At 38.6% G+C, this 27,776-nt stretch overlaps 2 protein-coding genes across 4 annotated transcripts in view; one reads left to right on the forward strand and one right to left on the reverse strand.

Moving 5' to 3' along the window:
* HS2ST1 (heparan sulfate 2-O-sulfotransferase 1) overlaps positions 1-18,724 on the reverse strand; it is an 86,669-nt gene extending 67,945 nt beyond the window's left edge. The window contains exon 1 of one of the 2 annotated variants that reach the window (XM_054211593.1): positions 18,283-18,724. In XM_054211593.1, the coding sequence (XP_054067568.1) occupies positions 18,283-18,406 (124 nt within the window). In that variant the 5' untranslated portion in view covers positions 18,407-18,724. The remainder of the gene's footprint in view (positions 1-18,282) is intronic. The other variant, XM_054211594.1, reaches the window with a different exon arrangement.
* Positions 18,725-19,268: 544 nt separating this feature from the next.
* The window catches only part of SELENOF (selenoprotein F), a 28,769-nt gene continuing 20,261 nt past the window's right edge, over positions 19,269-27,776 (forward strand). The window contains exons 1-2 of one of the 2 annotated variants that reach the window (XM_054213049.1): positions 19,269-19,419; positions 22,710-22,877. In XM_054213049.1, coding sequence (XP_054069024.1) covers positions 19,351-19,419; positions 22,710-22,877 — 237 coding nt within the window. In that variant the 5' untranslated portion in view covers positions 19,269-19,350. The remainder of the gene's footprint in view (positions 19,420-22,709; positions 22,878-27,776) is intronic. The other variant, XM_054213047.1, reaches the window with a different exon arrangement.

Below are 27,776 nucleotides of genomic sequence, written 5' to 3' on the forward strand. Positions count from 1 at the left end.
CCAAGTCTGATGAGTCTTGGTCTACTTAATCATTCCCTATATGGGCAATGCTTTATTCCTTTGATTATCCTCACCAGTCATATATCTTTTCCAACTCTGCTATAACCTTTTCCAAGATGAAGGGCAAGAAAGGACAATGCAGCAGAATTGCTGTATCCAATGGAAAAAAAAAAAAAAATCTCCCGTGGCTCTTCACTTGTTTTTAATGGCTTCCAGCATGCTATATGCATTTTTGACCACTGCTGAGAACTGATGCTATGTTTTCATAGAGGTGACTTCTCTGACTCCAATATCTCCTTCCTCAGTGAGGACAGACCATTCAGAATCTAACAAATGTAAATTTGTGATTGTTTTTTCTCAAAATACATACAGATATTAGATATTGCAAAATTGAGTTTCATGTGCCATTATCCAGTCACCTGATATTGATTCTTCCCCTGAATAGCTCGTTGTCAGCAAACTGTCATCCCACAAAGCACAATAATCTCTAAAACAAACAGAAAAGTGCCTCTCACAAGTTCAAATCATGAATTAATGCTCAGTAAAAAATACAAGTAACAAGTCTAATCACAATCCTCAAAAGATTCAATTTTTTTCAGCTAATTAACAGGACAGAAATGCTTTTAAAACACATTACAAATCTCATTCAGCTACCATTCAACCCTCTCTCTAAAGCATTAGAAGGAGCAGGAATCAAATGTAAAGGAGGAGATACCTGCAGAGGTCACACTGTGTGGTTATTTTTAAAAGCCCACACAGGCCCCAACACTCAATGATTTAAAGTCCACTATTCCAAAATACATATAAGCAGTTTCCAAGCAACAGAGTTGTTTTTATTTTTGAGTTTTTTTAAACAGACTTCTTCAGAATTTAAGTTTAAAGATACACTTTAATAAAATGCAAAAGCATTCCCTGGGTACTACCGTATCCAGTGTGACTATATTAGAAACTTAAGAAATCTAATTGCAGAAGTACACTCCAGATTAATCAATTTTACTATTAACAACTGTGTATTCCTCCAAACCCCTCAGACTTAAACCAACCCTACTATGTGCCTTTATTAAAGACTGGAAGGGCAATCATGGGGTTTCTTTTACTGTTGAAACTTCAAAAGCTTTTACTAGTTAATATACAAAGTGATGTTACAATGCTGAGACCACATAGTTCCAGTTAGCTTGGAGGTAACACTGTCCTCCCTAAGAGAAAGTGCTGTGAAACCACACAATAACTATTTCTCATGTGATGAGCATGAGAATAGCATAGTGGGAATAGGGAAGGGGAGGAATATCAAATTCACTGTCTAGCTCCTATCTCATTTCAGTAAATCTGGGCCTAACATGACTTTATAATTTCTGTGCAACAATACATCTGCTTAGTGTTTTATGTTCTCTTGGTAACACCGCTTTCTGCAAGAGTTTATATTACATGAGAGTGCATCATCCAGAATTCATTTTGTTCCTAACCATTTGTGACATTATTAACCAACTGGTTTTCCTGTGCATTGGATAAGAACAAACATTTTGGACATTTGAAGTTTTCAAAAATTCAGACTGTATGTTTTATAATAGTTTTCCTTGTTCATTTCATTTCAGGCCCATATTCCTGGCATAAATTTCACTACAGTAGGATTTTAAAACATGGTTCATGCAGACACGTCTACAGTTAAATTATCTGTTGATTTAATGTTAAGTTTATATTGTGCGGTTTGTAAAAGAGAAAAATCTGTTCAGAGACTGTAAATTTAAAGGGCTCAGTTTAAAGTCACTTAGACCCACTGGGTTCCTATTCTTCCCCAAAGCCAAGCTTGCACAGACTCTTGACATCCTTCAGCGGTCTATCCTCACCCTGCAGATTGTTATGTCTAAAAATACACTAATTCTATTATTGTATATAGAGTGCCACGAGTTTGAATAACCAGGCTAAATTAGCTTAAGATGGTATTTCTTATTCTCAAACTTATGTAACCCATCTTTATTTCCACTGAGAGATTACAAACACACTGCCATTTTCTGAAGCAACAGGCTTATGACATTGGAGGTAAAATAACATGTGAGGCTGGAAAGCACCAAAAATTCTACAGTTATTCTGACCACCTGTACTTCCTTTGTTTCCAGAACCAGACTTCAAAAAAAAAATCCCCACAAGTCTTTGTGTATTATTTATTACAAATTTTTTTCCCATTTTTTTTCAGAAAGAGGGAAAAGCTCTCTCATTAATGGTAAATCCTATACTTTTTTAAACTTACCACATAGTTAGAGTAACAGCAAGGCCTTGCAACAACAGCTAACATAGTTATTGTGGGGAATAATTCATTTCCAGCAGCTTTTAAATTCACCGTCTGGCAAAGGGGGTAGAAGAAAAGAAATTGTCTTGTCCCTTGTTCTGAGGGAGATAAGTTTTCTTGCATTTATTAGTAATTGAGAAACCTAAAGTGGTACTAACAAGAACTTGTTGATGAGTTGGCCTGCGATAAGTGGAAGACCAGGCCAAAAAGAAAACACAAAAATCTGTATTCATACAGGGGTTACTCAACATCTCTCCCATTACTTAATTCTGGAGAAAGTTGGTGGTATACTTCCATGAAGCACGACCAAGGAATCACATATGCAGAGGTCTGCTATACCATTCACACAGAAATCAGCGAAGTATTCCATTTGCAATATCTCATAAGAGATTTTTAGAGAAGTCCCTCACTGACTGTTCCACAAATTCCAGTAACAGAAATACCACAGCAAGTTTTCCACTTAAACAGTAGGGCCATATATTGTCATTAAAGAAGGAACACTGTTAAAATATGACCAATTTCAGCTCTGTGGTTTCAGATCAATATAGCAAGTCTTCAAGGAAGGAATAAGACTCCTTGAAAGACTACACTTCATCTTTGCAGACGGGGGGGATAAAAAAAATAAGAAAAAAAAAAATCAATACATGAGAGGTTGTTTTCCAGAATGTTATGAAATGTTATCATCTTACAAGCAATTTTACATGTCTTTTCTGTTACCAGCATCATTTACAGTATGCTGTTCTCCTTAGCTGATTTTATTGAACTTATTTGCTGAGTAAGTGGTATTCAGGCTGCTTACAGGACGAAACCATGGAAGTGTCAAAGCAGGTTAAATTTTTGAATTAGCCAGTGAGCCCCCAAGGCCAACAGACTACTGCTTATCTAAGGAATAGAATAATAAGCATAACACATTTGTCCATATACACATTAAACATAGGAAAGTCTCTAATAGCATGATTTTATTATGAGGTACTGTGCAGAAGTAATATACTGACCCTGAAACAGTCATCAGTCTTCTAAACATACGCTGTCTCCTCTGAAACATTAGTTTAATGGGCTTAATCCCAATTAATTTAAAAAGTAACTCTATAAAGGTTTTATTTCAGTGCCTACTGAACATAGTTATTTAAATAATTAACAAACCACATGGACTAATAACTAAAAATATTTCAGGAAATCCTTTAACCCCAATAAAGATTGTTTCAGCACTAAGATGGGTGCAGGACTCCAAGGGAAGAAGTTGCTCTATATTCTGTGTGATATACAATGGAACAAATGGCATAGAAAGAAGGGAAGACCCATAAACCTCTATTTTGTAGTAACTTCAGGGCAACACATATCACGAACAGACTGATGCTTAAGTCTACATCATAAATGCAGCACTTCAGAAACATGCAAGTCAGCTGTGGAACGAATACCTGGGCAGAAACTTGGTTAGAGAAGCCAAGTTCCTATCTTCAAGAGAGGGTGCAGTAGCCTGAGTAAACATACTGGCTCATTCAAACCTAACTCACATGGTTTAAACAGGGTAAGGGAGACTAAGTAGTTCTTGATCAGGCAACACAAGGATACCAATACGGTTTTCTATCCATAGTAGTATTTCTCAAATTTGTATTAAGAAATACCAAGTTTAAACTCGAGTATAAATACAAACAGTGGCTTTTTATACATACATAAGTTTATAATGTCATACCTGTGAAGGACATTGATCAAATAGAGAGATTTGTCATTTCTGTATTAGGGTGGTCCCTATGGATATTTTAAAAATTACTTCCCATCTGAAATATGAAGACTACTTTGTTTATTTTTCCCTCCTCATATAAACCAAACATCTATATTCTTGGGACTTCAGAGATAGGGGGAGCGGAGGCAGAAGTGTTACTAAATGTTTCCAAGCTTGATGACTATTTGTGGCCCACACCATTAGTATTAATCTTCTTCTGTCCCGTCACCTCTTGTCTTGCTATGAATCATCACAAGACGCTACAGCCCCAACCTTCCCTCTGCATCAAGTACGGACTCTTTAAAGATGTGGGAAAATTACTTTCCCCAACAGACTCTCTTTTATTTGATTGTTACTCAATGTTACAAGGCTGCACTTTATAGTCTGTAAAAGTTGTTCTGTTCAGTCAGTGGTTCACAAATTAACCTGTAAAATGGCAAAAAGCTCAATAAAACATGTTCTTCATTCTAACATCACAGCCAAAGCTCACAGAGCATAAAAGGGAAAATCTCCACAAGACACGCAAACAAGGAAAGCCACATGCACTTTGTTGATCCACTGGCTAAACCACTCAAGGCAAGAGATCTTAAATTTTCATTAGAAAAAGCCACTCCAGCAGCTGACCTTAGTAAATGTTCTTGGATGTTCACTTTAAAAAAACCAAACAACCCTCCGTCCTCCAAAAAAACCTCACCAAACCCAATAGTTTCTTCCATGCCAAAACATATTTAGCTCTTTAGCAACCAATCATGAAACCAGTCACTGTATAGCTTTATTACAAATATTATAAAATAAAAAATACTAGTCACAAGACTGCCACCAGAATTGTTAATAATATGCGAGTCTATCACATAAAATTCTCAAGTACAAGTTACACTAAAATTTTCTGGTCAAAGCAATCTCTTTATAAAAAAAAATAAAATAAAAATCCAAAGCATGCTAAATTCACCTGAAATAAGCCTGCAGTTAAAAAAAAAAAACAAAAAACCAAACAAACAATCCAAAAATCAGATTTAGAATGCTAGATGAAAGTATCTAGTTAATGCTTGAACTACTACCCTACACAAAATTGTGTCTGGTTCTAGTTTGGAAACAGAACTACTTCATTTAACAAGCATTCTGTGACGCCTACTGGAGGTTACAGTCACAGAATGATTAATAAGTACTTAAGTGCAATTTAGGAAGTTTGCTTTAGATCAGACTATCTTTCATTCCAAAAAAGGAATCAAAGCATAACTAATTTTTACATTTATAAAATCAGTATTGCTGTCAAGGCAGCAGAGTACAATAAAACAATAGCACTAAAATATGTAACTATTGCAGTAAGCTAAGCCATAGTTTGGAAAAGTGCCAGCTGTTACTTGTTTTCTAAAGAAATTGTTAGAGAAAAACAGCTACTGTTATCCAAGAATACTTCTGGCAACTAATTCATATGCTCTTTGACATATGCTAATAGTTCTTGAATGGTACACCTCCTATTTGGTAATAATTTAAGTGCCATACTTTTCAAGGAATGTTGGGATATTTTTAGCTAATTTTGACCTTGCATTTAGATCAAAAAGGAAGCAGCAATAATTACCCTCAAATCATTAAGTTCTTTCTGTCTACAAACTGCTTAAAACAAGGATTCGTTACTCTGAAACCAAACCAAACACTCAAAACCTGTATGAGGGTCTCCCTGGAACGAGACGAGGACTCATACAAAACCAATTAGCACACACTGTGTTCCCATATTCCATCTTGCACAGCATGCAGTTGCTTAAAATCTTGTCACCACAAAATGTTCTATATTAAATACCGCAGGAAAATTATGAAGGGTGTTACTGAAACTACACAAGACAACAAGTTTTGTCAAGTTTGAAACCAATGCATTTCAGATCTTTAAATATCACAGGTTTTTTAGCTCCTTAAATTCCTTGTAACAAAGGTTTTGAATAAGTGAAAAAGAACAATCCCTTTTTATGATTTTATGTCTGTACCTGGTTAAGCCTCATGAGTTGGTATAGATTTAAACTACCTGGTAGTTCCGCCTGATATGTATTTGTGAGGTCTAGGCATTTTTCTATAGAGAAGCCAAATACTTTTGCCAATTTAGGTCACTATTTAATTGTGGAACCTGATACAGCAAAGGTTGAAGGATTAACAGAATTTGCGGAGAGTTTCTAGACAAGCGATTCCATCAAGGGCAGAAACCCCATCCAAATCAATTTCAGGATATCTGAGAGGATTTTCATATAGGTTTCTCTTGCATACTAGTTACCTCTAGAGTGCCATCTCATGTTTACATTTACATCCACATACTTAATATATATTATGTAAAGGAGATGTAGGAACGACCACCGTATTTCACGTTCCTGCTGCTCTATGAATACTTGACAGATTTTGTTGCCCATGTGTCATGTTGTCAGACATTTAATAGGGTTTTTTTCATACTTAAAAGGCACATGACTTAAGTGCTATTTGTATTTCCATATTGGTTTAAGATGGCATAACAATGAGGGAAGCAAGTCTAAAAAACATTTGCCCTGTTCTCCAACATTCATTCTTGACAACTAATATTTCAATCTCAGTTAATATGTAAAATATTTTCTGACAAAACAAATATTTTGTATGTAAATTCTACAGCACCAGTTTAAGAAATTTAAGTTTATTACATCCAATTACTTAATACAAAACAGTAAGTGTTTTTAACTGCAACCTTGACATAAGCTTCCACCAGTCAAAGAGTGTACATATAATCACCACTAATGCTCCTGGAAAATATAAAAATGGCCATTCAGTTTTTAAGGGCTTCTTTCTATGGTCTAGAACAAGAAAAAAAAAAAGAAAGAAAAACCTTTTTCAATATCTTCATTCCTCCTTCGCATGTGTGTTTTTTTCACTAAACTTGATATGTGAATAATATATAATTTCTTTTATAATTCTCATATTAAGACTGCTTTGCCATCTGCACTATGCAATCACACATAAGTAGGCACATAAAAATCACTAGAAACAATGTTTTGGTTTGCTCCAGTGACCACAAATGTTTAGAAAAACGCTCCCACAAATATGTTAGCAAGACCATGTTTTTCAGAGTACAGTTTCAAAAGCACAGACAGGAAAAACAGAAGAGGATATATATAAATGTTTTACTGTTTGATTTATCGTTTCTTTCTGCCAAACCACCACCTCAGTTTTATGTTGGTTTTTCACTTCAGAAAGGAGAGGAGGGTTTAATAGTATTCTAGAGGGTAAACGACAAAGCAATAGGAATTAGAAGTAAGTACATTTTCACACTGTTAAGCGAGAGCAAAGCCAGCCTTGAAAGTAAGTGTATTCCCCAATACTCTCTGCCTTTTTGTTGGAATCAGACAGACTGGATAGCTTACATATGCAAAAGTTGCACCGATTCTCACATCCACATCCTTTTACTGCTCATTTCCCCTCTTCAAAAGTTCATCTTTAATACTCTCCTCTAAGCTTGACCACGCGCTTACAAGATAAATTTGCCTTTAAGCCAAATGCATTTAACATGCCTCATGAATAACTAAGAAGCCTGACAAATATCCTCTACCAATTTTTTCTGTGTTGGATGAAGGCATGGCTGTCCTTTCCCATCCAGAAGCAAACATACGCCATCTCTGCAGCTCAAAGCCCAAAGCATTAAACTAAACTGAAATCAAGAGTGCTTTAACTTCACGCTCCATGCTCAGATCTGCTGGCGGAGGAGCTGGGCACACCTCTGGTTACCACCCTGGCTGGCAACGGGCTGACACTCTCCCATGAGAGTGCCGGGAACGCTGCTGGGGCAACAACATTTTATGTGCCCACTGCTAACTTTGACAGCTCATCTCTCAGGTCTGGCGACTTTTCAAGCCCTTTTATGAGCCTCCATGACTGACAGCAATTTTACTTCATTAATCACTCCAAAATCTCTCCTCAAAATTCAAAACTTTGGAATAAATGTTGTTTCAGCAGAGCTCCACGGAAAAGTTTTTACGTAACCCTAACTGCTTTGGCCATTGAATAGTTTCAAAGATATAATTCAAGTTTGTACCAGACATGACAAGATTTGAACATTGCCATGTTTAAATGTAAGCTTAGACAGGTATTTCTGGTCATTCAGCCTGTGCTTTTGACTCAGAAAGCGTGTTTGTGAGGCAGTTCAAGGCCTAGAAGAAATACTACTAGCCTACTAGAAGGTAAGGAGTTCTGGTACTTCACATAGCAGGAAACACCTGGACTACTGCATACGCATTAAACACACAGACTGTTAACCCTAATTTAGAAGTATAAATCAAGCAGTATGCCAGAAATTTTCTAGGATTTTTTTACAGCTTTATCAAATAAAAACATGAAGTATACTCCTGTTGAGGATAACTTTAAACCTTAAACAGGTCCTGCTAAAACACTGGAGCTACTGCAAGTTTTGTCTTCACTCAAACCAACAGCAGCTGCACAAGTAGCACACTGGGATTCACAATTTAGAGAGCAAAGGGAGGGAAGCCCAGCAGTATTTAAAAAATAAAGTTTGTTTTAATAAAAGTAGGAAAACAGTAACAACACAAAACATTCCAATTCCTACTAAATGATCATACTCCAAAAGATCATTTTGTAGACAAAAACATTCTCCCAAAAGAAAATATACATCTACTCTTGAAATGCAATCTTTGTAAGTGAAATGGAGTCCAAAAACGTACTCAGTCCCATCCCACTTTACACACTTTCAAGTCGTCAAATTGGACAGCAAGATCTAATCGCTTCATCATAAGACAGCAAACTATTTATTAGGTACTTATCGTCAAAAGCTTGCCTTGTTGGCAGCATCACCAAAGTTAATTTGCCTAAAAATCTATTAAAACAGACTAAATTATTCTCAGATAAGCAGGAGGGCTTTGTAAGCTTCTTTTCTTTGGCTTTAAAAAAAAAAAAAAGAGGCAAACTATAAGACATTCAATATTTCCAAAGGCACTAACTTGATTAAGGGAAAGCATTTTAGTGCTATGGTCATCTCAGCCCAGTTCCGAGGATAATGTAACAAGAATACATGCAATTATAGATATTTTGCTGGGAAAATATCTTCTCTCACTTTTAAGAGCACACACTGCTGAAGTTTTACTGATAAATGAGATGCTGAAAAATCTTGGCTCCAAAGTTGTAAGTGGGAGTACAGCTGAAATAGGATTCTACCTATGAAACACTTCATTCAACACCGGGATACAAAAAAAATTTAACATTACAACTTTGTTTCCAAAAACATGGATCCCCATACAAGGTATTTTGTGTACCAGATACAAAACCATATCTTCAGAAAGTGATCAAACACTCAAGAGTGTTTTGGTCAATAGACAAGGTATAGTATTTTTGTCCTTTAGCATGGGAATAAAACCCTACAAGATACTACTTTTACCGCAGACAGTAAAAGGACGTGTCTGGATCCAGCTTTTGTAAAAATTAATAGCCATTTTTGAAGGAATCAAAAATTTGAAATTAGATCTTCCAAAAAATTATTTTCTCCTCAATTTACATCTGTCATTCAAATGCTGAGAGTGTCAAAATCTTACACTGCTTTGTTTTGTTCTGGAGACATTTTTGAGTCTAATGTGTCAGAGGGAGATTCTATCATCTTCACATCCCACTTTTTGACTTCATTCCCTTTTACTCTAAATTGGTAAGTTCTCAGAATCACAGAAATCCTTTGCTCGGAATGAATGATCAAAATCAACTCTGATGTAATACAATCAATTGCTGATTAATGCTTTTTATATTAAAACCCGTTGCAAATGCCCCGTTTTGCAAAAAGAGACTTCTGCTACTGCAAAACCTCCTCCAAAGCCCGCCACAGAATCAATGTAAAGAAATGCAGGTATTTCAAAGAAAACACAGATATGCTATTGATGCAATCTTTCTGAATACGTTCAACAACAATATATACAGAAAAGAAGATAATAGAAATATTGAAAATGGAAAGATATGCAGTGAAAAGATTCAGGAGAAAAAAAAAATTAATTAGCAGAAAGTGAGAGGAACAAGCATAACCTCTGTTCAACTGCTCTCATATCTCCAAGTTCCTACATGGTCTCGACAGCCTTTTTGCACCTTTTTCAAAGTGAAATGAAATGCCTTTCAATTCATTGTCCAAGACAGATCAGTCCTATACTACAACACTGGAAAATATAGACAGTGAGAGTGAGGAATATATACATACATAGTATTTATATTTATTATAATCATACACATTATAAATTTATACACTTCTTACTCTCCTTTGTCTACGCAATTTCTATATATGTTAAAAAAACCCAGAAGAATAAATAAGATCTTTTTCTGAGAGAAAAATCACTACAGAAGTAAATGGGGAAGATATGCATTTTAATTTGAGGAACCTAAGATCCCATCCCCACACTCTTTACAGTTTTACAGCAATTATGCACAAGGTTTGCATAAACACTTCAAAATCATCAAAAGCTGTTTTATCAAAACAGCACTTAAGTTTTACATATGTTTCAACACAAATTAGTATTCAGAATTAAACAGCAAGTTGATAAAAAAAAAAAAAAAGGATGTCAGCTGTCATTTTAAACTCTAACCGGATATAGAGAGAGAATGGACGTAAAGGAAGGCAGAGGCAGACAAAGACTGGACCAAAGCGATAGATAGCTTCTTTCCAAATACTTTTTGTAATTTAATTATCTTATTAATTTTCTCACTGCCCTAGACTCCTAGCTACTCATGATGAATTTTATCACTACCAGAAAGCTTGAATAATAATTATTACAACAGCAATGTTATTGGAACATCAATGACACAAGGGTATTGCAAAGTAAGGACAACAATAATACACTGAATATTAAAAACAATAAAGAGACACATGGACGTAGCTGGGCTTCCTGCAGAGACATTTGCAAACAATACCTCTATGGTAAAAATACGCTCTTAATTTATAGCCATAAAAAGCTAAACTACAGCAATGAATTAATCACTTGGGAACAAACAGACATTCGATATGAAGCCAGACCCTGACACTCGGGGGAACAACCTGCAATAACATTGATGTCCTGATAGTCAGCATATTCCTGATGCAAAAACATACACGTATGTGCAACATGAATGCCTCCACAAGTATCGCGAATGTATACCTTTAGTGAAGTGCCTGGCCATGCCAACTATAATCAGCACTAGCAGTATATTTAATACAGGCAATTACTGATAGGAATGCCAAATGGAGTGACTTCAAACTCAAAAGGTCAAGTGGAGAGGAGTTGGAGAGTGAATAAAGAACCAACTGACCCAATTCCAGGAAGAAAAGATGTCAGCTTTTCTCTCCTAAGCAACTGAAGACTTCTCTGAATGGCGCCTTTCTCAAGATGCTGGGCTTCAAACACAACTTCACAGGGCCACGAGTTTTTAGGGAAGTGGGCAAATCCAACAGAACTGATGAGCTTGAGCATCACGTGAAGCTATGGGTTTGAATAAGATACTGCCTGCCCCCTGACTAGATAGCGAGTTGGACAGATTGCAGTTAAGAGTCTGCACATATTCATTAAAGGCTTCAGCCAGCTGGCCAAATTTCAGATGCCTCTCTCAACACTGGACTCCTTTCACTCAGTCTTTTATCCTTTTTTTTTCTGGTTGAAAAAATAATGCAAATACCTGTAACACTTCAGCTATTTTTCTATAGCATGGCACTTTAATTATGCTTGCTAGGCTAGTATTTCAGATACATAAACAGATAAATAGCACCACACTTCAAGCAAAGCACTTACCACTATTTTAATACTGCTTTGACAAGGTTTAAATACACTTGAGGTAAGTGACAAAAACTACGGACTGCACACAACTACACAAAAGGCTGTCTTTTGACCCAATTAAGTGGTAATCATGGAGGATTCCATATGCAAAAGCCATCCATTTCCTAAAGAGGAATAAGAATTTGAGGGAAGGCATTCATTATCAGAAGACAAGACAAGTCTGTCCAGAATAAGTCTAACAGTGAGTGACTCAGGGTTGCCAGTCAGTAGATATGGAAATTACTTGTTGATGAACTGTTCTCGTGTCCCTAACTTTAACAGCCAGGGACAATACAAAGCTGTGCAAAAAAAGAATCCAGCTGCCAATACATCAGTTTTCTGAAATAAGGAAGAAAAAAAAAAATCCTCTGATTTATTTCACTTCAGATGTACATGATAAACTGGAAAGCAATGGTTTAACCTGTTATGCTAACGCCAAAGTTTAAGTAGTTTAGCAAGGACTGTTTGGAGTTTGTTTTTTTTTAATATATGTACATTTTATATGTGTGAATATAGATACGTACACACATATACATACATAAAACACACAACCAGTCAATTTTAATTTAGTGAAGCATTTGGGGTCTCTGGTTTTCTAAGGGTTTTTGCTGTGTTTTAAACCAGCTCCTTTGATAATAATCTCCAGTGAGAACTAAAAAGAAGACATGGTAACTTCCAATCATTCGATTTAAAAGGCACACTGCAGACGTGAAAATGTTAGTTACTTTTGCCATGCTCAGAAGTAGAAAATAGACAAGAAAAACAAGGGCAGCATTGGCGTGGCATTGTGCCACAACATCATTGTTTTAGTTGCTTTATCACAGAGTAATTAAAGGCATTAGAAAGTAGCCTATTCTGATTTCCAGTAGTGCTACCACTTTTCCTTTTACAGTGCCAAGCACATTACTGAAACCTGCCAGGTTATTTCATTATTGAAATGACCCTATCACCCTTCCTATGTCGAGAAACAATGATATGGAAGAACAGGACCTAGAACTCGTTTAAACACTTTCTCCTGAGGTTCTCAGCCTTGAACTATTTCCCTACCTCGTAGCTACCATTACCAAATCTGTAATACTGCATTAATTCACAAAAAAAAAGAAGGGCATGGCACTTGCATTTCTTTGGCTGTACAACAAGCCTTTTCTATCCTAAACAGCTGACTGTAATTGTGGCTCTTTTCAGGATATTCCTGGAGGATGCTATTGTAAGCCTTTGTGCTCCTCAACTTAAATTTGTGCATTAACAAACTAACATACACAGATATGTAGTGGCCCAGACCTGACCTTTTCCAATGGAGAACTTAGAACAATGCAGCGCTGGCCTTACCTGGTGATCACCTCCCCCACTGCATTAGGTGGCTAGAAGGACTGGAGGTGTTTGCTTTACCTGATTTCTCAAGTCCATTTCATCTCTCAGAACTGCTCTCAAAATATCTCTAACAAAAATATCCCCTTGCCAGATAACTCCTCAGAACAGCATCTGCTATTAGAAGCGAATGCACAGCTCTCACCACACCACTAATTCTCAAAGCTATTTCACTAAAAGCTCAAGGCCTGCAAACTAGGTACAGCAATACTAAAGGTTCTCATGTTCAGTCTTCCAGAAGAGGAAAAAAAATTTTTAAAAGTTGTGCCTCTTATTTCCACTGTTAAAAACAGATGTTGGAGTGCCAGCAAAAGGGGGTGAGATGAATCCTCAGAGCCCATTAGCAAGTTTGAACTGCCTTGGTGTGTGCTTGGGTATGTGCACAGTTCTGTATTAGTCAAAATTCAGACATGACCAATTTCTTAGAAAACGCAACAGCAGCATCTGCAACACTTATTCCCCAAAAAGTTCTAAATAAATATAAAATCATAAACAGTAACATAATAAATAAATAAATAAATAACGTTCATACAATTGCTCTGTATCACACTTTTCAATGGGAAGTAGAAGTGTGGTATGGGACTAGTTTAAAATTTATTCTGAAAGTGTCTGGGACAACCAGGGGCATGGTGAAGGGTAATGGTAAGGGGGAACTAAATGGAAAAGTATGAGAACACCAGTAAGGCAAAGTGGAAGATGTTCCACTGGCTGGAGATATACTGAGGAAGCAGCATTAAAACTCTTATTTCAGGAAACATGGTACACAAGAAAACAGCTTCTGAAAGAATGCCTCTGGCTACTCAGTAGAAAATAATAACTATTGCGCAGCAGAGCTATATTTAAAAGAAATGCTAGTAAATTATTTGCATAGCTGTGTGCAGCCAGAACTGCCAAAAATCACAACTACTCTTTATAAAAGAAGTTCAAATATAAATAATATACTAAGGAACCGTGCATGCTATATTATGAAGGACAATTTAAGAAGTCTTCTGAGGCATTTTCCAAACACATGCAACTGGCAGGCCTATTGACAGGAGATTTTTTTTTTTTCTAAATGAAGGAAACATAATATGCCTATTATTTCAACATCCCAAAAAAAGTAGAAACTCTTCTATTTCTAGACAGCATAAGATTTAATGATTGGGAAGTTAAATCATTTAACTTCAAAGGAACAGTGATTTGTTAGCTACTTGCATAGTGCTTAGAAGGATACTACACCAGCAAGGGCCACAGGCATTAGGAAACCACCTTAAAAAATAATTTAAAAAAAATCTGGCAAACAATTAATAATGAATTAAATTTTCTTCCCTAGGCTTAGGAAAAGAGCCTTAGCCTTTCAAATTATTCACGTATTTACAAACAAACAAAAAAGTAAAATATTAAGAATTTCTTTCAAATGACAGACTTCTATATGCTGAATTAAGAGATACTAGTCAGAAGTTTCTTTATCCCTTAGCAGAAATACAGTATTTCTAACACAGTACAGCTAAACCATGTTTCAACATGATCTGAAGCAATAATCTGAAACAGTAATAAAGTTGTTCGATCCTTGCTCTCCCTGTTACCCATCTACTATCCTCACCTTCTCTGATCAATCCTACAGACTCTTCCTCAAATGAGGCACTGTCTTCCCCCACCCCTCTACCCAACCTTGAAGTGCTTGCTACTGTAGAATAAAGTTAATTAAAAAAAAGAACTAGAATACATACAAACTTCCCTTTTCCCTTCTTTCTCCCCACCAATGCATTACAAAATCTTGGGGAGGGAGGAGAAGAGGTGGCTGGATTACTTCCAGCTGGATCAGTTTTTTGATCCAATTCACCATGAACACTAATGGCAATGCTGGAGATGGCATAGTAGGTGTTTAATGCTAGCTCAGTTTAAACCAAAGGTAGAGCTGCACCCACCAGGCTTACAAAAAACAAAGGGGCCGGTCAGACACTATTTCTCTTCCAGGAATGATAGAACAAATCTCTACATTTGCCTTTCACATTCAATATTCTCTATTAGGGCTGCACATTCCCAGAGCTAATGGGCAAGTACCTACACCAGGCTTAAATAAAAACGTTGAAGTTCTCACTGTCAAGTCGGGACAGCTTAGTCTGGAGAGAATGTCAATTTAGCTGCCCTTACATGTAAACTTGAAAATAATATGAAAGATTAATAGCTGTATGTATAAACCTCACCAAAAAAGTACTTCAAACGGGGTTCTGACTGCTTGTGATCTCACTGCTACAAACTATTTGTAACAAGCTTAAGAAGTACAACAGCTGCAGAGAAGTTACAATTAATATTTTTATTTATTTAATTACGGAGTTATCTTTCATATGATGAAGAAACCCACCAGTTTAGAAATCTTTTTAAATTATATTAAGAACATAATAATCTCATCACAGAGGGAAGAAAAGCAATATCAGCATCTGTGATGGTCATTTGCTTCTATCTCCTGTACTTCTCAACTTAAAAAAGAAAATTTTTCCATGGTGACTGAGTTTTACCTATATAATGGCTTACAGGATGAAAGAGTTTCCCATTCTTTTTTTTTTGCCCAGAAACAAGCTCCAATTTCATGTTATAGGCAAGATATTTTAACATGTTGAACTGAAATTAGCCCCACCCCCCCAGAGAATCAGGAGTTGCTTATATGCGAAGAAATTAGATAAAACCCTTTCATTCAGAAAGTATGACTGAATATTATTAGAACTGCTGGTAAGATGGCAGTATTCTTTTATTTGCTATCAAATCTGAAGTAATTTGGTTTTCCTAATCAGTGCCTAATTCTTACAATTACCTTCCAATATGACCGTTTATCATCCGACATATCAACACAAACCATAGCATGGTTCAAAACCCAGTAGCCAAACAATATGCAATGTGACTTTAACATCAAGTGCCCACTGAAACACAAGTGAGAGGCCAAAAGAACTACTTTGTTGTTATCGTCAAATCATAGTATCACTTCTTCTTCACACAAACACACCCACCCACCCCATTCTTTTGTGGGGCAGGGAGAAAGACTAGAATTCAGATGCATTGGGCCAACTGATTAGTCTGATTTGGAGAAAACCATTCTCCATATTAAAGCTCAGTAGAAATATCACCAACCATGATGATAAAAAAAAAAAAATCTGTAATGAAACCTTAACATTTTCTAGTCATGAACCACATACCAAACACTTAAAAAGAGCAACATTCAGACAGCTAGAAGCTTTTTAACAAAGCATACTCTTACGTTAAAAAAAACAGAACCTGAGTTCAAAGCTGTTGCAGAAAGCCTTTTCTTCCCCTCCTCACACAGGTTTTAGAGATCACTAGTAAGTTGCTCACAAAGCAAATCTTTACATCATACTTTTAATAAACTTTACAATAGTTTTCCCTTCTCCTTAAGAAATAAAAATCAGCAAAACACAGTAATTAGATTCTTGTCTCAAAACAGTATGAGCTCTGTATTTTAATCCTCTAAATATGAAACTTAATCATGGCCACTGTGTATACATTAAGGAGGAACAGAAGTTTTACCAGCAAAATTTTTTATTCTCACATGCATTATGTTAATCTTTTCACATCAGGAGGTAGATTTCCCTAAAGTAACATACACTGTCAGCAACAGAGGCACTGAAACCACGGGTACCAACCGATCTAAAACAGATGTATACAAAATTCCACTGAATCTGGAGCGCTGTATTAGCATCTGCTTGAATTATCTTCCAATTTCATTCATCTTCTTGTTCAATTTTTTGTTTACAGTTATTGAGACCCTGCAAAAATTATGCCTTGTTGATAACTGGTATGAACTTTCAGTTGGAAAATATGCAGAGCAAGAGCATCCTGAACTCAAGAAGGCAACCACTGCCATTTCCAGGGTCCTAAACTCTAATATCCAGTTCAGAGAGTGCAAGGTGGAAAAGAAATGCCAAGAAGTAGAATCCCGAGGGCACTCATACAGATCAACATTAAGTTATGCTGACTGGCTCTGTCAGAAGCTCACTGTTAAACTTCCCATGTCACTCAAAGTCGACTTCTAGTTTTAATACTAGCAGGAACACTACATGCGCTTTTCTTCCTACAAATTTGAAGTGTTCATAGTCTAAATATCTTAGTACAGTCAAATAATATGAGAAAACAAATCAACAGTGTTTGTAAACCAGCCCCTGCACTTGTATACACCAGAAGTCCCAGTGCTTTGTTTTTGCAATCCCTAGGCACCACAAACTAGGTTCAGAATGGTATTTTTCACATCTCTGAGACTCTTAATTAAGCAATATAAAATCTATACAAGTTCTGCAGCCTTACATACAACAGACAAAGTATTAAGATGTTACCTACCAGGCAGATATTACGCTAAAGAGCTCTTTTTAAGGCAGGAAAAGCAAAAGGAATCTTACACAAGAGTTTCCAAGTTCATCATTATTCTGTTTAACTACAGCTCAGTGGCAGTCTAGGAGATCACTGGCTACACTCAGCAAACAGCAGAAAACAACATCTTACATTCAATGGGAGTAAAACAAATTACCCATTTGTCATTAAGAACAATGCCTTTAGCTTTTCTTTTCTTACACACTGTGCTTTCCTTTACAATGCCAAGCCTTAGTAAAACGTTTGAAGTAGACATGAAACGTGAAGAAGACCACAGTTCGCTGCAGCAGCCGAACCAGAGTGACTTTGGGCACCACCGCTGCTGCTGCTGCTGCTCTTCTCGGCTGCCGGTGCCTGTCGGCAGGCACCGGCCGGGCAGACGCTGCTCCCAAAGGCTTTGAACACCGCTGCTCTTTTCGGAAAACCCATTTAAGACCCCAGACAGAAATATTTAACTTTCCAAACGCCGGCCTCTCCGAGGTCTCATGATCTCGCAAAACACACGCGCACATGAACTCAAAGGCCAAGGCTGCTGCCCCTGCTGCGGGCAGCCCCTCCTGCCGAGTCCCCAGACCGTATTGATCCGCTCCCTCATCGCTTCGGCCATGTAAACACACGGGAAAAGCCGCCCTCCGTGCGCGCCCCCCCGGCCCCGGCACACAGCAGGCTCTGAGCCCGGCTGCCGACCCGCCGCCGCTCAGGCTCCCCGCGCTCTGCCCCAGCCCCCAGGCCCGGCCCGTTCCGCTCCAGGCCGCTGGCCGCGCCCCGCCGCCGCTCACCCAGCTTGCCGCGGGACTCCTCCAGCTTCTGGATCTGGTTCTCCAGGAAGAGCACGGCCACCCCGAACACCAGCACCGCCAGCAGCTGCAACTTGGGCGGCAGCATAATCCTGAGCAGCCCCATCGGCGGCAGCAGCAGCAGCAGCGCCGCCCGCCCGGGATCACGACATAACGCGGGGCCCGGCCGCGGAGGCCGGCGGGAGCCGCCGCCGCTGCCGCAGGGACGGCGCGAGCGAGGGGAGGCGAAGGGAGCGCGGCCGGGGGCGCGCGGCAGGGCCCGTCGCCGCCGCTCTCACATCGCCCCACGGAGCCGCCCGGTGCCGGTCCCCGCTGCCCCTCACCGACTGCCGCGCGGCGGTCACCAGCGCGCGCCCCTCCCCCGCCTGCGTGCGCTGCTCAGCAACCGAACGCCCAACCGCGCGCCCGCCGCCACCGCCGCCGATTCCCGGCGGCGGGACCCGCCCCCGCACCCTCCGCCATTGGGCGGTGCTACCGCCACCTCGCCTCTCCCGCGACCGGATTGGCCGCGCTCCGGCGGCGCCCCGCCCACGGGGCACTGACTCCTCCTCCTCCCCCCCCCCCGTTCTGAGGTGCCGGACTGAGGCGGTGTCCCGCCTACATGCGACCTTTCCTGATTGGGAGGCCCTTTTTGAAGTCCCGCCCACCTCCCCGCTCTCATTGGGCACAGGCACCGCGGCACTTGGGAAAGGCACGATAGTATTGCTCAGACCGGCTGTCAATCGCCGGGTCTAGGGGCCTGTATGCCGGTTGGCAGCATCTCTCCGGGTCGAGAAAGGACCCTACTCAGGGTTGTTTCCTCCATGCCTGACTAAGGCCAGAGAACGGTATTTCCTGTATTCTCGCTGTGAAGCACTACTCTGACCAGGTTGAAATAGCTTTACTGTAGACTTCTCGCAGAGGCTCCGAGTTAGCTGCTTCTGTTTGTAGTGCCGGGAGTTTGGAGCAAGTCAACCCCCTTCCGCGTCAGGCGGTGTGTGGGACACCCGCGATGGGTGAGGTCCTCCAGCGGCCTCCCGGCGACGCTGGCAGGAGCATTCCGGCACCAAGATGGCGGCGGTGGCAGAGCTAAGGGCCGCGGGGTGTTGCTGGTTGTGGCTGCTGGTGGGGCTGCAGGCGGTGAGAGGCCGTTCTGGCGTATTCGCCCTCGGGGCTGAGCGCGGCTGCGATTTCCTGAGAGAAAGAGAGAGGGTGTAAGGGGGGGCGGGGCGGGAGCGAGACGTGTCCTACAGCGGGAGGCAGCGGCCCCGGCCCGGCCCATCCCCTCCCATCCCCTCCCCGAGGCGTCGTCCCGTGCCTTGTCCCGTTCCTGCCTCCGCGGCCGCCTCGTTTTCCCCTTTTGTCGGAGGCTTCTGCCCTTTTCCCTCCTGCTGTCGCCGCCTCTGCGCCTCCAGACTGCGAGAGCCGCGTTTTGAAGCTTCAGCGCCCCTCCGCCTTCTCTCTCGTCCCGGCTTGCCCTCTTAGCTCGGGAAGCGTGGCGATCACTGCGCGTGTTGCAGTGACTCTTGAAATAAATTTACGGGCTTCCTCGCCCAATTTTAATGGGATTTGTGTTTTGTGGTAAACCTCATGAGCCGGGTTATCCTTAGTACAATGTTAAGAATGGGTCTTCAAAGTGAAGCTAGGTGGCTTTTGATTTCTAGCTGAAGGTTGTCCTGTGAAAGGCTGTCCCTGAGGTTTTCCAGAGAGGTCAGTCTTCTCTGGTTTAGTGCATCTGATGCCCTTAAAGTTCTGACCCACCTGAGCTCCAGACACATGAGGTTATACAAAAGACCTATTCAAATGTTTCACTCTAGCAGCTATGAAGTACTTCCTAAAGCGATTTGTATCGATGCTGCATTTGCTTTAATATATTAAGTTATCTAATGGGAGAGCAAAGCAGTTGCATAACGTGTATTTGTAGTCAAAGCTTTAAAGGAGAGCATGCTGCTGAAATGAGGTGCATCACTGGCTAAGTAGCTAAAGTTTTCTTGTCCTGATGGGAAATTAGCTCGTGAAATATGAGGCTTCTTAGTCTAGCGAAGAGAAGGCTCCGAGGAGGCCTTGTTGTGGCCTACCAGTATCTTAAGGGTGCCTACAAGAAAGCTGGTGAGGGATTTTTTAGGATGTCGGGTAATGGTAGGACTAGAGGGAATGGATTAAAACTAGAGATGGGTCAGTTCAGATTGGACGTTAGGAAGAAGTTCTTCACCATGAGGGTGGTGAGACACTGGAACAGGTTGCCCAGAGAGGTGGTGGAAGACCCATCCCTGGAAGTTTTTAAGGCCAGGCTGGATGGGGCTCTGAGCAACCTGATCTAGTGGGAGGTGTCCCTGCCCATGGCAGGGGGGTTGGAACTAGATGATCTTTAAGGTCCCTTCCAACCCTGACAATTCTATGGTTTTATGATTCTATAATCCTAAACAGAGGCATTAATTATAAATAGTATAATTAGTATACTTGTTATTTCAGATAGTACAACAGTTATGGTACTAAAAATTGGGGAAAAATACTTGGGAGACCCAGTTTCTTCCTCTTTCCCGCCCCCCTCCTCTCCCTCCCTGTGGTTTTTTTCTTAATCTGCTTTGAGGTTGCTATGTAACCAGAACTTATTCACAGAGGAATTCTCTTGTAATGGAGACTTTACTTGCTTTCATACACTGTTTATTTTTTGGTTGGTACCCTCAAAAACAACCAGGAAATTATTTGCCTTATATATGCATGTGCTCTAGAGCTCTGCTGGGGAAAGGTGTGAGGAGTGTTGCTGGTGGAAGCAAAATGACAATGCCAGTAATGCTATTTTTGCTTCCAGGTGAACAGATTCAAAAGTGAGGAAAAGATGACAGTAAAGCATAAAAAGGGTATCTGGCAAGCAGCAAAGTGCAAGAAAACTGTTCTAGTTGCTGTCATCATCATTAATTTAATAAGTGAACAATAATTAAAATGTAGCTTTGGCAGTGTTTGGCATCTTCCTTAGATTTTTCTATACTACTATGGTGGTGTTATATTTCTTATTGCCAGTATCCCTCAGAAAGGATAAATTAAATAGATTATTCCAGTGGAATAGGGTCCCATTTTTGCTTGCCTGCTCTCATATGTGGAAATTACTTTAACAGTGTCCTGTAGAAAGAAGAAAAATAGCTTTCCACCTGACAGAATAGTAATTTCAAAATAGTTTTCTGTATATTATACTTTTTTGTGCATGCTTTAACTTTTTTAGCAGATACAGAGAAACAGAGTAACAAGGTGCCTAATATATTTTATATCAATTCCTAATCCATAACATTTCCTATCTGTCACATCAGTTTGGCTATAGGTTGGACACTTCAGGGGAGGAAATAGGTTTTGTCTCTACCTTACTTTGGTATGCTGTGTATACTAAATGGTGGGTGAATGTGGAGTCCGATTTGCTGAAGGACAAACTTAGTTTTTCTTCTGTATTTTTCTGTTTGGCCCAGCATAATTCTTCTACCTCTTGGTCTTGTCATCATCCAGTCCAGTTTGCTGGTATCATCTCACTCTTCTCTGAACACAAAGATGCTTGCTGGTTGTTTTGTTGGTGGTTTAGAAGTTATGGGTTTTGCTCAAGGTGTTTCACCTAGACTGAGAAGCATCTGGAAAAACTGTGTCTTCTCATTTCCCCCCCTCCCAGCATACAAGTGGAAGGAAAGGTTTTAAGCTAGGGTGTGAGAAATCCCTGGGTAGGGAACTGGGAATGTGAAAACAAAACCCAAATATCATTTAAGTGCTGGGATAGTTAGTAAAATTGTGTTTGCTGCTCATTAAAAACAGAACTGGTGTTTTACACAGAAGCGATATAATTGAGATGCCTATTCTAATGTATTACTAGTAGATCAGAATTGCAGGTTTTTATCTACACTTCCACTTTTAGTATGCCATTTTTTCGTGTAACATTAATGCAATCATGAAATAAAAATCCTACTTGTATGCCTTATTGAGCAGTTTGGTCTATTTCATCACTCCCTGTTTGTGCTTTTCCCAAGCTTATGTGTTATACTTATTTTCCAAGTGTGTTTTTGGTGATATGAAATTTACTGAAATTGTTTCAAAAGAGCAGGCTTCAGAGAGCTGTAGCCATGTGCATTTCAGCTGGTGCATTATGTTGGTTTCTTTATTAATTTGGAGCTAGCAACAGAAAAACAGTAGAGTTGTCAGAAGTGTATATAAATGAATTTTGGCAGGTCTGATACCTTAAAATATACATATTAGGAGTGTCTAGAATATACTGTTAGTTTAAGACCATTCTTCAAAATAAAGTGGTGTTTTGCGCTTATGGGTAGACCATTAGGCGTTACTGTAAAACAGTCACAAGAGACTTAGTTGTTCTTCCTAATCATTAAAGTATTTAAAATCTTCCTTTTTTAAACAACTAATTTAATACTAAATATAATGTTGTATTGATTTTTCAGATAAGTGCATATGGAGCACAGTTGTCATCAGAAGCTTGCAGAGAACTGGGCTTCTCCAGTAACTTGCTATGCAGTTCTTGCAACCTTCTTGGACAGTTCAATCTGAATCAGTTGGATCCGTTCTGCAGGCAGTGCTGCCAAGAAGAAGCTCAGTTGGAAACTAGAAAGGTGGGTTTTGGACCAAATCCTTGGTGGAATAATGTAACACTTTACATTATGTTTATGAAACTTTTCAGTTTAAAAATATGTGAGAATCTGGATTATGCTCTCAAGAGAAAAATGCAACGTTTCTTGATAGTCCAATATATATAGGGTTTAGATTTGCAGACTTCCTGTACTGCTCTAAAATAATGTCCTTGTATGAGCAGAGGAATCTTTGGTTCTGTGACAGCCCTTCTCTAGTGTGAAGTGACTAACGGGATTTGTCACTTTATTGAAAGGTGTATGGGATTTGAAGTGGACAAAAAAAGAGGGTAAGGAGGGTGGTGTTTTTGATCGCAACTATTACGTGGTCATTGACCCATAGCGTAATGGCCAGGATAGTTCAGTTCAGTTCCGTCCCTAGAAGCAAAAGGCTGGTGCAGCCGTCAGGTCAACTGCTGAAGTGTCACGAACCTGCCAGGAGCAGGGCTGCTCAACTCCATTCTACAGCAGTGGTAGCAACAAGGTTCCAACAGCTAGAAATATTGGAAATGATCTTGCTCAGAGCCCATGCTGTGCTTCAGTCAGTTAGGCTAAGGCAAAACCCTCCCTTTATCTGTAGTAAATCAATATCTATCATCTTGCTTAAGGTACATCAACATGAAATTAATGAGTAAATCTAGCAGGTTTTTCCTGTCAGTTAAATTCAGCATAATATTAAAAAAGTCTGCCTATAATTTTTTAAAAAAATCACTGATTACAGTGTTAGGTGCAATATATTAAATATCAAGAAGCAAGTGTTTGAGATTTGCAGAGAATTAATAATTAGTTCCTTAATATTGAGAAACTATTAAGGTACAGGTAAGACTGTAAATTGTATTGTTTCATATATTGACAAAAGAATGCTTGCAGTAATATTTTAGTACAATCCTTACGGGATTTGGTATCTAAGACTTTTCTTTGCTAGATATATGAATCTTATAAAGAAAAGTTTGTCTCTGGAAAATGATCTGGTTCTTTTATGCATATATCTATGTACATAACTATACATATACATAGACACACACAAAAGCTGAAACGTTTCAGAACAAAATCTAATGAAATGTATTAGAAGGGAATGGAAAAATAAGAAAGGATCTCCAGCTGAGATGTGGTTGTGTACCACAACTAGTAACAGTTGTGGTTACAGTAGCAAGGCTTCCTGTGCTCACATAAGGAGCAGATGCTTTTATTTGCTCAGGTAATATTCTTACAGTTTTGCCTCAGTGTGCATAAGATGTAGCACAAGAACTTGTGGAGCAGGATAATTTCTGTTGTCATTTGTTGGGAAAATAAGCTAGAGGAGTTATGTTGCATTTTTGTCATTGTGACTTCTGAGGGGGGAAGAAAATATATGTCTTTATCAATTTATCAGTAATTTAGTCAAGGATGTAACTTAGTTTGTATTATAAATATTGCATTAGTAAAAATTTGATCAAACAGAATTTAAATCAATAGATATTTTTCTGATTATCCTGAATCAGACCTAGATTTCAACGAGTGGATAATCACACTTTTTGTGTAAGACTAATCAAATGCCATTTTGCGGTCAGGGCTTTACATTGTAAATATTTTTAGTCTCAAAAGTTTTTCTATTTTAGTCATGCTGAACGTAGGAGAACAAATAGCACAGGGCTTGACGGGGGTCTCAAGGTTGTTTGACAAATCCCTTCACAGTGAACCAGAATTTGTTGTGTATTCATAGGAACCAAGAGATTGTGTAAGTTGCTGTTTTGTTCATCTATTTGTGTTGGCTTGCCCAGTTTCATTTTCTGCTTACGCTTTGTAGTAAATATGAGCAACTTGCTGCTATAGCACAATTCAGTGTACATCTTGATTATTATTTTATCTTTTCTTACTTCTGTGACGTTTTTGAAGAAATTTAATACAAACAATACTTGAGATTTGGAGCTAGCATGTTAAGTATCAGCTTGAACTGTAGAAGTGATTATGATTCTATTTTCGTGCATTTTCATATCCGGGTTTGAATGCAGGCTTTCTGTACTCTCTGTGTGAATAGAAATATTGGATTGTTCTAACATTATGCTTATATGGTTGAGTGCTAAATTATAGCATCGTTTCTAATATTCTTTTGAATGCTGTTTCAGAAGGTGGAAATTTTTTATACTGTTAACCACTGCTTGGAAATGTATATTTTGGATTCACTGATTATTTTATTTTTTTTATTATTATTATTTTTTGTAAAACTTGTACTGAGTAACTTCCCTTGAAGACTAGCCAGTGGAAAATCAGTGTCAGGAGAAAGGACCTCAAATATTATCTTAACAAATTGTATTCAGAATCATTAAATTTTGGATTGAATTGTATTTTAACATAGTGCCGGTTATAATAGGTGTCTGTAATTGAGCTTAAGATTTTACTCTTACATAAAAATTAACAATCTAATTTATAGTAGCTTCTTGCTAAATTATTATTTTCATGATACACATGCAGAATAGAAAAACTGAATGCTGCCTTTTGCTATATTTTTTCCTTTTCCCTAGATTTTTTCCTTTTTCCTAGATTTTTTCAGGTTACTGTAGAAATCTTTTTTCTTACGAAAATTTGATAGTCGAGAGCAAATGGATGTTGAAAGTCCTAAAAGTGGTGTGCTTTTTTTTCATACCCTCTTGCTTGAATAATTTTTTTAGTCTTTATCTAAAAACCTGCATCTAGATGTAAGATGTCTGATTTGCTGATTAGCAACCTTATATGTTGCCAAGTTCCATGGCAGTGGTGCTCTGGCTTTTGCTAATGCTGTGAGTAGATGCTTGAACATCCTCAAAGTACGGGAATCTTTTTTTTTCTGAACCATGATTCCAGTAGATGACCTAGCTTGTTCATTATGTGAGCAGATATTTGTTCCCATCATGTGACGCAGCATGTTGGTAGTCTGTGCTACAAACAGACTTGCAAACTATTAGAATTCCAGGACAGACTTCGGGATTTTAAGTTAATTTGCCTTGTAAGTATGTGGCAAGTGTTAGAAATGGAGAAAGCAAGAGTTAGTTTATTGCATGACTTGCGCCTGAGTTTTAAATCAGAATTTAAAATTAAAGATAAGGGGGATAGCATGTGTATCTGAAAATTTTTATGTATCATTGCTACTTTTCACGAATGAAATATGCCCAGTCCTAAAAATACTTTGTGCTGCATAGTATCAGTGCAACCTCAAATGAGATGTTTACAGATTTCAACTGTTTCATATCCTTGAAAAATGTTTATTAATCCTGGTCTTGTTATTGGTCCAGTATTCTGTGAATTGACATTGCGGAAAATAGCTATGAGGTAGTCTTGTTACCCAGTATTTGTCTTGCTCTTAACTTCTGCTGACACCTGTCCAGTGAAATATTTTAATTACTTCATAATTGTACTGTGGGTAAAATGAAAAAATTATTTTGGTTGTCTTCTCTTCTAGAGATTTTATATTCACTTTCAGACTAATTCAGAAGCCAGCTCAAACAGTATTGCTTTAGACAGCTGCAAGTTTTAAGCCTCAGTCTGTCAGATGCAGAGTGCTGCTGGTGTGTAAAACGTAGAAGGATGAAATGGAGGTGAAGCTAACTGTGCGTGAAATTGTAGTAGCAGGAGAGATTGTCCATATTTTGCAGCAGCTGAAAATAGCCACGCTCCATCTGCAGCTTCACTTATGCTGTGTGATCATTTCAGACATAGCTCTAAGCATATTCCATTAATTGTATATTATAATCTTAGATTTATCTCAACAATATATGCATGTCAAAATCCAAATTGATTTTAAGAATCAGCTCTGTGATGAAATTTGCAATACATTAAATTTCACAGTTGCACTGTGCAGGATTGCTACAACCTTTAAAAGTCATCAATATTTCTAAACGGAGCTTTGAAATATATTTTGCTCACTAAGATGCGTTGAGCTTCAGCATTTTAAATTTCTGCTGTCAAGTATTTGTCATGTTGTAATGTTACGGTGTTTGGTGAATTAGATAACCTGACATCAGGTGGAAGCAAAAGTTGGCTAGGAAATTTGAAACATGAAAATGGATGGTTTAGACGGCAAGTTGTCATGGGTATCATCACACATAGGTAACATGATAGACATGTGTCTATCATACGCCATTTCTAAATAGTTTATGATTCTACTGTAAAGCAAGGCAAACACAATGATACAGAAGTCTATACGCATACCTTTAAAGTAACATAGAGATGGGTAAAAACTGCTGCACTGTACAAATTTGAGCAAAAACATCTAAAATCCTGAGATTTTTAGCAACTTTCTTGTGCACATCAGGATTGTCAAAATATGATAAGCTGTCAAAGCATGGTTTACTAATTTATTGGAATACCTGGCCTCTGCATTGCTAAGATAATGAAAAATTTAGGATTATTTTTCACCAGACTTGTACTAGATGTAACAATATAAATAACTTCAGGAGCTTGAAATTGATTATTGTACTGTAAGAGGGGAAGTTTCCAACTTGGCGTTCTTCCCGCACTAGCAAATATAAAAGTTTCCTTCCATTTTGACATGAAAGTATTCTGAAATATTGACCTGAATTAAATGTTGTCAGCTTAAACTTTGGCTATTTCTTTTTGCAAAAAAATTTTAAAGCCTATCCTAAGGTTGCTTTACGTTCAGATCCCCGTTCTACATCCTACCTAACCTAAAATGATTTTCAGCATTTATGACAGCTGTTTGAAAGTTTATGCAAGTCTATGGACATAACCCCATTTGCTGTAGACAAAAAGAATGGATGAGATTTAGAAAGTCATGGTATTTAGTGACCTTTAGTAAGTATTGTTTTTTCTCAACACTTTGAAAAATGCTGAAACCAGGGAGCTAGCTGTGGAGAAAATCCTAAGAATGCATACTAAAACACTCTGGAAAAGGGGGGAGAAAAGTCAAAG

This window comes from Rissa tridactyla, chromosome 8, assembly GCF_028500815.1.
Source record: "Rissa tridactyla isolate bRisTri1 chromosome 8, bRisTri1.patW.cur.20221130, whole genome shotgun sequence".
In the NCBI taxonomy this organism is placed as follows: Eukaryota; Metazoa; Chordata; class Aves; order Charadriiformes; family Laridae; genus Rissa; species Rissa tridactyla.